Source organism: Esox lucius, chromosome 12 (genome assembly GCF_011004845.1).
Source record: "Esox lucius isolate fEsoLuc1 chromosome 12, fEsoLuc1.pri, whole genome shotgun sequence".
NCBI classification, from domain to species: Eukaryota; Metazoa; Chordata; class Actinopteri; order Esociformes; family Esocidae; genus Esox; species Esox lucius.
Window position 1 is genome coordinate 22,490,913 of NC_047580.1, and position 12,807 is coordinate 22,503,719.

Below are 12,807 nucleotides of genomic sequence, written 5' to 3' on the forward strand. Positions count from 1 at the left end.
ACTTAGCAATCTTCGTGCTTATATATTTCAGAATGACATTTTGGCAATGATGGATGTCCCTATCTTTAATAATTAGTCTTGTAAAAGTTTTAATTAATAAATCACTCGTTCAGATCATTCCGCTTAATTGACATTCCCCATTGCAAGCCTACAGGCACTCCCCTTTTCGTGTCTGAGGAGAAATCTCCCTCCGCCGCATCCAGAGAAGACCAAGCTAGAGCGAGTTATCAGCTAGTTACACTAGCGGGCGGCTGCACCGTCAAACCGTTACATATCTGCGACCTGGGCTTTAGTCTTATACAAATTACCTGGATTTTATCATCTAAAGTTACTACACCTGATGTGAAATAGTGGCAGAGAATACTGGAATCTCAGACAAAAGAGATGGGATCCTTTGGGGTGATAGTGGGGACATTACATTACATGGGACTGTACCTCCAACTTAGTGCCTCCACAAGGCAAGGTGGACACGCAGAGGTAGAGAACCACATCTCCGGGAACGGTATGTTTCTGCCGTCGAATGTTTCATTTGGTTCAAGGCTGATGACTGACAAAATTTTGGAAAGGAATAATTAACTAAGCACCAGGAATATAATCTGGTGAAATAATCTGGTGAAAAAGAGAGGATGTTCAGGATCGAGGCAAGTGATGCAAAGGTGTTTTGCTTTTTAAAAGAACACCTGAGGTACTGTATATGTTCTATAGAACGATGATATATATATATATATTGTGCACATTAATATCAGTTAAGCGTCTGTGGCTAATTGCGATATTAGTTTTTTACTTAATGTTTAACGTACATCTGTACATACCGTTTTCTTTCAAATAGCCCTGTAATTCATAGTTAACACACTGACAATTCTATTTGCGTCATAGCAAGACAATTGGAAGCAGAACACATACCCTGTGTTTTTGTACATTGTACATACTGAAATATATTCAAGTCGATACATATATAAGGAATTTTATTAAGAAATCCATGGCAAGAGATGATGGTTTGAGTTCATTCTGAAATGATGTTACTGAAAACATAATGTTGATACCAGACAACTATTATATTTATTCAAAAATGTGTAAAAGTTTAATTTTGTTTAAACGAAACTATGTCAACTTCATGACTTCTTTGTATCTGACCTAATAAAGTATTAGTATAAAATGTTCTATCAATGAAAATGGACTGTTGAAAGAATCACTGCAGTTGGAATTTTTAAGAATACATTTTGGCACAATAGTCATCCTTTTAGAATTGAATGGAAAACATGTAACATTTAGTAGTCCAGAGGCGGTTATGGTCAACAGTATATGTTACTAACTGGAGGATTAAAACATCTCAGTTACAGACCCATCCACTCTGACAATGCACCAACAACAGCCCTGTTTCCTTTAGTCTATTGCACAGTTAGCTGCATCATTCTGTTAAATGTGAATGTTTGGCTTCATCATATTGTGTTTGAAATTCCAGCTGCTTGGCTGTCAGCTCAGCAGATGTGTGGGCAGAAGTTTGGCATGGGTAGAGAACTGGACTGTTGAGAAGAGAAGATTGCTTCTGGGGCTAAGTGCCTTCATGCTCTTGAGCAAGATACTGATGATATCTTGGCTGTGTTTAGACAGGCAGCACAAATAGGATATTTTTCATAGTAAATTGTTCTTTTGACCAAAAACATCAGATCTTTAAACATAAAATGTATTTCAGAGCAGAACTGATTGGTTAAAAGCTAAATGTTGGGGTTAGGTAAAAGCCCAATTTGTGCAGAATTGGAGTGACTGTAAATGCAGCCCTTGTAAAAAAGTAAACATAAGCCTTGTCTACCACCACATCTTTTGCCGCCTCGATGGCTGCATTTACAAAAGTAGCCCAGTTTAGAACTTGGTTCACTAATTGGTTTGTGTCCAGAAGGATTTGGAAAAAATCTGAATTGGATTTCTGGTTTAAACACATCTTATTATCCCTGCTAATATCACTGAAATATACTGGAAACCTCCTCTCCTCAGACAATTTGGATGACAGGATGGGTATTTTACCTATCAGCTAGAAATGTCTCAGTCAATGACATCATCTGATGTGGACTCCATAATGATACAGCGGTCTTTCACGTAAACTAAGCTGGTCATATTGCTTGCAAAATTGTTTCCAAACTCAGTTTACACTTACATGTTCAAGCATTTAATCCGAACCACCTGTCCTTCTCCACGAACATCTGGGTTGCCAGACGCTAAATGTAACTTATTTTTGAACGCTCACAACACTGCAAGTCCCCCCTTTCCCTTCCACTTATTGGTTGTTTTTACAGTCATACTTACCCACATGGATGTTTAGTAAATAAATGAGCAGAGATTAAGACAATTAACAAATTCAATGTTGGTTTACCCTTTTATCTAATAGAGAAACTTGTGATTTTGGGACTGTATTTCAGAAAAAAAAGCAACAACCAAAAGCAGCAAACCAATATACTGTGGGGGGAACAAGTATTTGATACACTGCCGATTTCACTTACAAAGCATGTAGAAGTCTGTCATTTTTATCATAGGTACTCTTCAACTGTGAGTGACGGAATCTAAAACAAAAAACCAGATTGTTAAGTAATTAATTTGTATTTTATTGCATGACATAAGTATTTGATACATCAGAAAAGCAGAACTTAATATTTGGTTCAGAAACCTTTATTTGCAATTACAGAGATAATTTGTTTCCTGTAGTTCTTGACCAGTTTTGCATACACTGCAGCAGGGATTTTGGACCACTCCTCCATACAGACCTTCTCCAGATCCTTTAGGTTTCGGGGCTGTCGTTGGGCAATATGGACTTTCACCCTCCAAAGATTTTCTATCAGGTTCAAGTCTGGAGACTGGCTAAGCCACTCCAGGACCTTGAGATGCTTCTTACGGAGCCACTCCTTAGTTGCCCTGGCTGTGTGTTTCGGGTCGTTGTCATGCTGGAAGACCCAACCACGACCCATCTTCAATGCTCTTACTGAGGGAAGGAGGTTGTTGGCCAAGATCTCGCAATACATGGCCCCATCCATCCTCCCCTTAATACGGTGCAGTTGTCCTGTCCCCTTTGCAGAAAAGCATCCCCAAAGAATGATGTTTCCACCTCCATGCTTCACGGTTGGGATGGTGTTCTTGCGATTGTACTCATCCTTCTTCTTCCTCCAAACACCGTGAGTGGAGTTTAGACCTCTCTATTTTTGTCTCATCAGACCACATGACCTTCTCCCATTCTTCCTCTGGATCATCCAGATGGTCATTGGCAAACTTCAGACGGGCCTGGACATGCGCTGGCTTGAGCAGGGGGACCTTGCATGTGCTGCAGTATTTTAATCCATGACGGCGTAGTGTGTTACTAATGGTTTTCTTTGAGACTGTGGTCCCAGCTCTCTTCAGGTCATTGACCAGGTCCTGCCGTGTGGTTCTGGGCTGATCCCTCACCTTCCTCATGATCATTGATGCCCCACGAGGTGAGATCTTGCATGGAGCCCCAGACCAAGGGAGATTGACGGTCGTCTTGAACTTTTTTAATTTTTTAATTTTTTTTAACCTTTATTTAACCAGGAAAATACTCATTGAGATTAAAAATCTCTTTTTCAAGAGTGTCCTGGCCAAGACAGGCAGCAGTACAACCATACATACAACACAGAATACACAAGAACATAAAACAACCAAATTAGCAAATCCGTCAACCAAAAGTCCTTAAAATATCATGCAGAACAACTACTGCCAGATGTGGCTTCTTCCAAGTCAATTAATATCCTCTTAAAAGCAACCAATGGGACAAGCTTATTAAGTTTCAAATGTTTCTGTAACTAGTTCCATGCAAAGGGAGCAGAAAACCTAAACACCTTTTTTCCCAGCTCAGTTCTAACATTTGGTACAGACAGAAGGAAAAGATCCTGGGAACGAAGATTGTCCCAATATTATTTGCACTGATGTAGGTCAGAAGGTAGGATGGAAGAAGACCTAAAATAGCCTTATATATAAAAACATGCCAGTGTTGAAGTCTCCGTGTTGATAGAGAAGACCATCCAACACGTTCATAAAGTTCACAGTGGTGAGTGAGAACTTCTTCCATTTTCTAATAATTGTGCCAACAGTTGTTGCCTTTTCACCAAGCTGCTTGCCTATTGTCCTGTAGCCCATCCCAGCCTTGTGTAGGTCTACAATTTTATCCCTGATGTCCTTACACAGCTCTCTGTTCTTGGCCATTGTGGAGAGGTTGGAGTCTGTTTGATTGAGTGTGTGGACAGGTGTCTTTTATACAGGTAACGAGTTCAAACAGGTGCAGTTAATACAGGTAATGAGTGAAGAACAGGAGGGCTTCTTAAAGAAAAACTAACAGGTCTGTGAGAGCCGGAATTCTTACTGGTTAGTAGGTGATCAAATACTTATGTCATGCAATAAAATGCAAATTAATTATTTAAAAATCATACAATGTGATTTTCTGGATTTTAGATTCAGTCTCTCACAGTTGAAGTGTACCTATGATAAAAATTACAGACCTCTACATACTTTGTGAGTAGGAAAACCTGCAAAATCGTCAGTGTATCAAATACTTGTTCTCCCCACTGTGTTTCTCCAGGTCAATGTAGATAGCAACTAGCTATCTAAATGTCCACACATTTCCCATGCATTGTTTTGAGGCGTGCATTTCATTTTGCATATGCATCTTGCCTACGATAGTGCATGTGAACACACGTGGCCAGTTTGGTCAGTATGTTAGTCATTTAAAATTTGGTCACAGAATACTGACAGTGCCCCTCGGGCCTCAGGAGGCATATCGTATTTTCTCACCGCTCATTTGTATAATTGTTTTTCAGTTTTGTGTATTCTGTCATATGTTGTCGATCACTAGCAGCACAATTCTGAGGATGTGTAAATGTACTTAGGTTGTATTGTCTTATTGTACTCTGGTGACTACTTTTGGATTCCTGCAAGCTCTTTCACAGTTATTGGTCAGTATAAACATTCTCCTTCAAGCATTTAGTTTATGGCAAGTACTTCTTGGTTGAGCAAGCTGTGTGATAAGATTCAGAACAGCTGGGCAAGACACATCTCGAACTTCAACTCTCCAAAGCTGGGTGGCACTAACTGCAATCAGGCAAGTTCATAATCAGGAATTGGACTTTAAAATAATTGGAAGTAAATGGGGTAAAAGTAAGAGAAAAAACATTATCAATAAAATAAATGATGTGGTTGGTCATAAGACTAATTAGTGGGGAAAGTGTCAAACATTTTAGTATACTGTAACCTTTTAAAGCTATAGTACATTTATCAAGGCAGCACATTTTGGATTTGTTTCCCTGACTAATTGGTATTTTGACCTAGCAAATCTTTTGGCAGCCGATATCTGAAAATATATGTTATCCATTAGGAAAAATATCAGATTTTGGATGCTTGTTGGTTTTGGGCTGCTTATGTGTTTGGGCTGCTTGCTTGTTTGCGTTAACTGTTTGTTTGGGCTGCTTGCGTGTTTGGCCCTGCTTGTTTAGCCTGCCCGTTTGGCCCTGCTTGTTTGGACTGCCTACTTGTTTGGTCCTGTCTTCTTGTTTGGTCCTGATTATTTGTCCTGTCAGTTTGTTTGGCCCTGCTTGTTTGGGCTGCCTGCTTCTTTTTCAAAATGAATATGCAGAAATAAAACATATACAGTATCTCACAAAGTGAGTACACCCCTAATCAAATATTTGATTACATCTTTTCATGTGACAACACTGAAGAAATGACACTTTGCTACAATGTAAAGTAATGAGTGTACAGCTTGCATAACAGTGTAAATTTGCTGTCCCTTCAAAATAACACAACACACAGCCATTAATGTCTAAACCGTTGGCACCAAAAGTGAGTACACCCCTAAGTGAAAATGTCCAGATTGGGCCCAAAGTGTCAATATTTTATGTGGCCACCATTATTTTCCAGCACTGCCTTAACCCTCTTGGGCATGGAGTTCACCAGAACTTCACAGGTTGCCACTGGAGTCCTCTTCCTGAGCTGGTGGATGTTAGAGACCTTGTGCTCCTCCACCTTCCGTTTGAGGATGCCCCACAGATGCTCAATAGGGTTTAGGTCTGGAGACATGCTTGCCCAGTCCATCAACTTTACCCTCAGCTTCCTTAGCAAGGCAGTGGTCATCTTGGAGGTGTGTTTGGGGTCGTTATCATGTTGGAATACTGCCCTGCGGCCCAGTCTCCGAAGGGAGGGGATCATGCTCTGCTTCAGTATGTCACAGTACATGTTGGCATTCATGGTTCCCTCAATGAACTCCCCAGTGCTGGCGGGCACTCATGCAGCCCCAGACCATGACACTCCCACCACCATGCTTGACTCTAGGCAAGACACACTTGGTTGCCTGGTTGCCGCCACACACGCTTGAAACCATCTGAACCAAATAAGTTTATCTTGGTCTCATCAGACCACAGGACATGGTTCCATATGGTCTGAGCACTGACAGGCCAACACCCCACCCCTTCAACCGCTGCAGCAATGCTGTCAGCACTCATACGTCTATTTCCCAAAGACAACCTCTGGATATGACGCTGAGCATGTGCACTCAACTTCTTTGGAACCTGTCCTGTTAAACAGCTGTATGTTCTTGGCCACCGTGCTGCAGCTCAGTTTCAGGGTCTTGGCAATCTTCTTATAGCCTAGGCCATCTTTATGTAGAGCAAAAATGATTCTTTTCAGATCCTCAGAGAGTTCTTTGCCATGAGGTGTCATGTTGAACTTCCAGTGACCAGTATGAGGGAGTGTGAGAGCGATGACACCAAATTTAACACACCTGCTCCCCATTCACACCTGAGACCTTGTAACCCTAACGAGTCACATGACAGCGGGGAGGGAAAATGGCTAATTGGGCCCATTTTGGACATTTTCACTTAGGGGTGTACTCACTTTTGTTGCCAGCGGTTTAGACATTAATGTCTGTGTGTTGAGTTATTTTGAGGGGACAGCAAATTTACATTGTTATACAAGCTGTACACTCACTACGTTACATTTTAGCAGTGTAATTTCATCCGTGTTGTCACATGAAAAGATATAATGAAATATTTGCAAAAATGTGAGGGGTGTACTCACTTTTGTGAGATACTCTATGTGTCAGGATGTAAACCCTCAAAAAAATAGTCACATAATACAGATTTGTCAGTCACTACACATTTTCTGAACGCTGCAGTTTGCATTACCAACTGTTGGTTGTTTCAATTAAATTCTAATTTAAACCATGAATTTCCAATGGGGGTTTTATCTAGCCAATCAATGATATTAATACATCAATTAAGAGTTAAAGAGGAGAGAAAACAATTAGGTCCTGATATTCCCACACAAAGAATGAAACACTGAGCACTCACAGTGTATCCTACAGAGGAATATGTCAGTGATATATTATTTCAACCTAATGGAAATGCAATAACGTTTGTAAAATTAAAGAATTTAATATTTTATTTTAAGTTTCCCCAACAATAGTTAGAGCAGCTCTTAGTAACAGCCACCCAACATCCATGTCCTCTCTTTGCTCTTGCCCTAATACAGTAACTCCTGCATCAGCCTCCGTAGTTTTTGTTGACTATTCATTAAGCCAGACTCGTGCTGAGCAGGAGAGGCTGACGGGCTGGTCTTTGGCCTGATCTCAGCGGTGGTGCTCTGGGTTGTGCTGGGCTTAGCTGGCAGCCGCACCTCTCATTTTTCTTCTAGGCCCAGCCAAGAGGACTCTTCCTGGGACAAGAGTCCATGTAACTGCTTTTCAGTACCTTCAGATTTCTACCTGTTCTTACACTACAAATAATGCTTTGCTATAGTATATCAAACCCTTTTAGGGACCATATATGAAGTTAACCATGAAACTGTTTGGATTTATATACCAGTTTCTCTTAGCAGTCAGTAAAGATGGGGGGTCCCTGCTGACCATAAAGTTTTGGAGCAAAAAGTATGATTTCCATTGAAAGAGCATGGCCCCTATTACATGCCTCATGATACAACCCTCTAAGATTCTTCTCCTTTTCTCGTTTTCCTTTCTCCAGATTGCCCACTCCAAACGCAGCACATTACAAACTGTAGGGTCAGCCAGCAGTCGCTCAATGTGTTCTCTCTCTGCGTATTCAGTTTTTTCCTCATGATTTCCCTTTCATGTCCTTATGTCTCCGGCCAAACACATCCCCAGAGCACTTTTTACAAGAAAAGATGTGCCTTTCAACCGGCCACACAGAACCACAGAATGCATCTCTCATGTCCTTTTCATGCTTGTGGCTTTGGGAGTAACCAATTCTCCCTGGCCCTCCCCACATAAAGCACAACCTTATTTCCTCTGTATATTCTCAAGCCTTGATCACAAGAGGAGTAGATGGAGGGATTCTTCTGGGCTCTGATTGGAAGAGTGAGCAAGCTTATCTCACATTAGACACATGACTGCTGTAGTGACCGTTGCATACCTCCTGGGGAGGGCTTGGCAGGGCTCAGCAGTTGGCAGTAAGCATGAGGAGTGGAGTCGCGCTGAGATTTGCTTCACCAAATAGCTTGCTTGCCCCCATGGGTGTCCCGAAATGAATCAACGAAGACAGCAACTTGAGATAATTTCTGAAGTATAATACCTTTTTGTTCGTGAGAACAAACCACATGTAAAAAAATAATAAAACGTGTTTAGTCATGGTTTTGAGTTTCAGAGCGAGGACTGGTAAATCTTTGTATTAAAATTCCATGATAAAAGTTTAGACTGTTTTATAAAACGTATTAAATAAAATATATGAATCTGTCCAATTGTAAATTAAGACATATCAATAAACAATCTCTATAATAATACATTTATAAACACTTGCATTTATTTTTGTGCTCCTGTTGTTGTTATCAACAACATTTCAAAAGGGTATGATTATGCATGTAGCAGGTAAAACTCAATAGACAACAAATGTCAATCCTTTTTGTCTTGCCTGTTTATCAAGTGAAACTACAGATTATTTATTTATTTTTTATGATTTTGTAAACATGAGATGGATGTGGGTCACGTCAGCAAAAATATACTGTATATTCATAATCATGTAACTGCTTTTCAACTGGCTTACCATATTTAGCTAATGAAAGTATATAAGCCAGGAGTCGTATTATTTATTCTGGTTCAACAGTGTAGTGTTGAAAAACAATGATATCATGGTGGAAGTACAACAGTGAAAGCCACCATGTTCCTGTCCACTATATCCGAGGCCTGGCTCAATTATAAGGCGGGCTTGGGGCCATGTTCAGACAGGGACATTCATTATAATGTCTCTCTGCAGTGACCAGCCCTAATTATGCTGCTGTGGATGAATAGAGGCCCAGCAGCACTGTTCAATCATCTCATTCTGGAAGTGGACTGAGTCACCCAGAGGGGAGATCTACACAGGAGACTCACTCAGTTTCTGTTTCTCTGTGTATTTACACTGTGTTTCAATGTGTTTCTATAAGGCTGATCTATAAGGCTGTATTGACGCTTTGTTTCATTGTGTTTCTGTAAGGCTGAGTTTACACTGTGTTTCAGTGTGTTTCTATAAGGCTGTATTGACACTTTGTTTCAGTGTGTTTCTGGAAGGCTGAGTTCACACTGTGTTTCATTGTGTTTCTGTAAAGCTGAGTTCACACTGTGTTTCATTGTGTTTCTATAAGGCTGATCTATAAGGCTGTATTGACACTTTGTTTCAGTGTGTTTCTGTAAGGCTGAGTTTACACTGTATTTCAGTGTGTTTTGAAGGAACTGGATTTTGACCCACTTTTGATTAATTCCAAATAGTCAATGAATTAATGTAACAAATTAATTTAATATCTAAATAAAGTATTACTATAACAGTATCAAAGATAAAAGTTCTCCGGAGATTCAAGATGTTTGCAAGAGCAAAGATGCAGGCAAGGGAGGATAATGCAAGAGAGTGCTTCCCCAAACCCAGTTCTGGTTTATATTCCAGTACTAAAGGCATGGGGGTTGGTTTTCTGACCAAAGGATAACAAACTAGTCCTAAAGAATAGACCCCTTATCAATTAGGCACACATTCCGATCTGTTGTGTTTCAATGTGTATTTATAAGGCTGTATTTACACTGTGTTTCTTTGTGTTTTTATAAGGTTGATCTATAAGGCAGCTTTCACTCTTTGCTTTTATGTGTTTCTATAAGGGAGATCCATAAGGCTGTGCTTAAACTCTGGGCAGAATTGTTGGTTTTACTGCAGAAGTTAGGTTGAAAAGGCATTTCAGCCACACAGCATTAGTGCAAGACATGCACATTGTGCACGCATGTTGCATGTTATTTGCAGCATAATTTGAATCCCAACGAGTAGTGTCATTACTGCTGCCTGCCAGGCCAGCAATGTGGAATTCCTGTATTTTGAAGTCAGTGTATCGGTCTTTCACCAGTTCCTTTAATTGTTGTCAGAAACCTTTGAGAGGCTACTTGGTATAGCTGCTGGGTTGGATAACTTGCACCTATTGGTAATGTAGAATGTTAAATTCATTTTTGTTGGTTTTGTATTGCTTGAATGCACACACCTCCTGCAACCCAGCGCCAATGCCAGCCTAACATTTTCTTTTGGCAGGAGTACTGTCTCTATCCAGTTACTCTGTTGTTAGATGGGTGCTTTAGCCAAGAATGGAAGGTATCATAATAGCATGTTCCCTACTCCAAACAGGAATGTTAGCTATCCTATCATACATTGTTATGCAATACCATGACATTCAGCCATATTTCAGGGTTGGGGCTCAAGTGGGATATTTGTCATTTTAAACCTATGCTTTGAATCCTAAAATGGCTGATAGCTGTGGTGTATGAGACCATATGACTTTGTTTTAACCTTATTGGTAATTGGTTTATAATAGTGATAAGGAATCCTAGGGGTGGTGATATATTACCAATATATCATGGCGATGTACTGGTTCCTGGCACTCAGAAATGCATCATGCCTAAGATCAGCACTTAGCTATGGTATATCAGCCATAACCCATACCCCCTCAATCCTTATTGATTAGTTCTAATCTATCTATTAATTATAATCTATGAGCATCTATTTAACATTTGCATCACAGTGAAATCTATATACTGTCTGACCAGTTGTGGGGATGCTGTTCAGGTTTGTTTTATAGGATTTTCAAGTAGAGCCCATAGACCCCTCTGTGTCTGCATAACCAGCTGTGGCACCTGCTCCCCCTCAACAGGACAGGCTATGACAGGTGCAAAGCTTTCTTGTGTCATTGGTAAAGTTCATGTAGGTCCTGAACTGTCAGACTGGGAAACAACCTGACAGCTCCTCAAATAGATAAGCTGGATCGGAGACAGAGGGAGATGCTGTTGTAAAAGAAACAATACTGTGATGACCATGGAATTACCTGGTAAGAGTGACACAAGTCTTTGCAGTATTGACCATATTTCTTCATTTCTGTTTTAGTCGAATTAAGTGATGCTGGTTACGGTGATGAGCAGTTAAACCCTTGGTTGTTAGATGTTATAGAAGTAGAGCCATCACTCCAGTTCGCCTTTTTAGCCATGGAGGACTGTGTTTAGAGGGACACTACGTTTAGCCACAAGAGATTATTTTTACTGCAGATAAATTATCAGGACATCATATTCACGGAGTCACTTTTGATTAGTGGGCAAAGAAATTAGCTTCTGCTTTGTGTGTGTGTTGTTATCCTCTCTGGATGTCTGGGGTCCTTAATGCAGACGCTTGATGTGATGCGGCCTATCAAATGTGACATTTTTCATGGATGTTTTTCTTTTTCATATGGCACGCCAGAGTCATTGCCGCACTTTCACTGCCGCCTCACTGTGTTCAATTATATTAAGACAAACGTTCATATTTTTATATTGATATTTTTCATTATCTTGTGAACATGAAACAAAATCTCTCCCTATCCTATTTGACCTTTCTTATTGTGTTAGATAACCTGGAATGTTCCGAAACATTCTTGTCTTGAAAGGACTTCCGACTTGCTGTCCTCAGTGGGCCGGCTTGCTCCTGTCTGATTACATTCATTTCAGATGAGCGCTAAACATAAGCAGTGTGAGCTGCATCGTTCATCAAAGTCACCACAATTGAAGGGAAAATAAGAGAGCAGGGTTGTTTTGTTAAATCCTCTCTGTACATGTTCTCCAAAATGACCCTGATTAATTCTTGCTTTTTTAAGTCAAGTTGCCACATTAGAAGCTCCTCGTGAACGGAGGAGTAGCAGATTTAGGTGGAGGCATATTTCTGAAGCACTGTTAGGCACGCTTCCAACTCCTCTCTCCTTTCCTCTCCTCTCCTGGCCCTGACTGGCTCTCAGAGCTGTCAGCTCCCCTCTCTGTCTCAGCTTCTGGAGAAAGACTCCTGGGTGCATTAGAAGGCAGAGGAGATTAGATATATCTCGTAGCACTGAATCACACCATTTGTATCTGGCCACAGAAAGCTGTCCTGGCTGGGGAGATTTGAAAAGGACAAACAGGGGGACGGTCGTTCTTTTCTTTTTTAAATTTACTTTAGGATATAAGTGGATTACATACCTTTAACAGGCTGTGTAGGCTGTTGCGTGTGAAAGTACTGTATTGTTAGAAGGTGCATTTTGAATCAACTCTAGAATTTACTCCAGATAGAGCTTCAGGACAGCTGCTGCGTGCCTCTCCTGGGCGGTACCTTTGTGTTTACTTTGGTCGTATGTCTGAGGTGAGGTATTTGAGGTATAGATTCATTGTTTAGTGTGTGGAGGCTATTTAATTGTTCTCCCATATGATGTCTTTTACACCGTGGAAACAGTGCTCTGGGAGAGACACAAGTTTCATATGTCATGGGAATCAACAGCCCCCAGAGCCGTGCATGTCTCACAGGATATGTA

General features: G+C 40.6%; 1 protein-coding gene across 1 annotated transcript in view; it reads left to right on the forward strand.

The window, feature by feature from the left end:
* The first annotated feature begins 215 nt into the window (after nucleotides 1-215).
* The window catches only part of LOC105022764 (V-set and transmembrane domain-containing protein 2-like protein), a 29,968-nt gene continuing 17,376 nt past the window's right edge, over nucleotides 216-12,807 (forward strand). Inside the window, exon 1 of the mRNA XM_010891460.5 lies at nucleotides 216-502. Within this exon, the coding sequence (XP_010889762.1) occupies nucleotides 385-502 (118 nt within the window). The 5' untranslated portion in view covers nucleotides 216-384. The remainder of the gene's footprint in view (nucleotides 503-12,807) is intronic.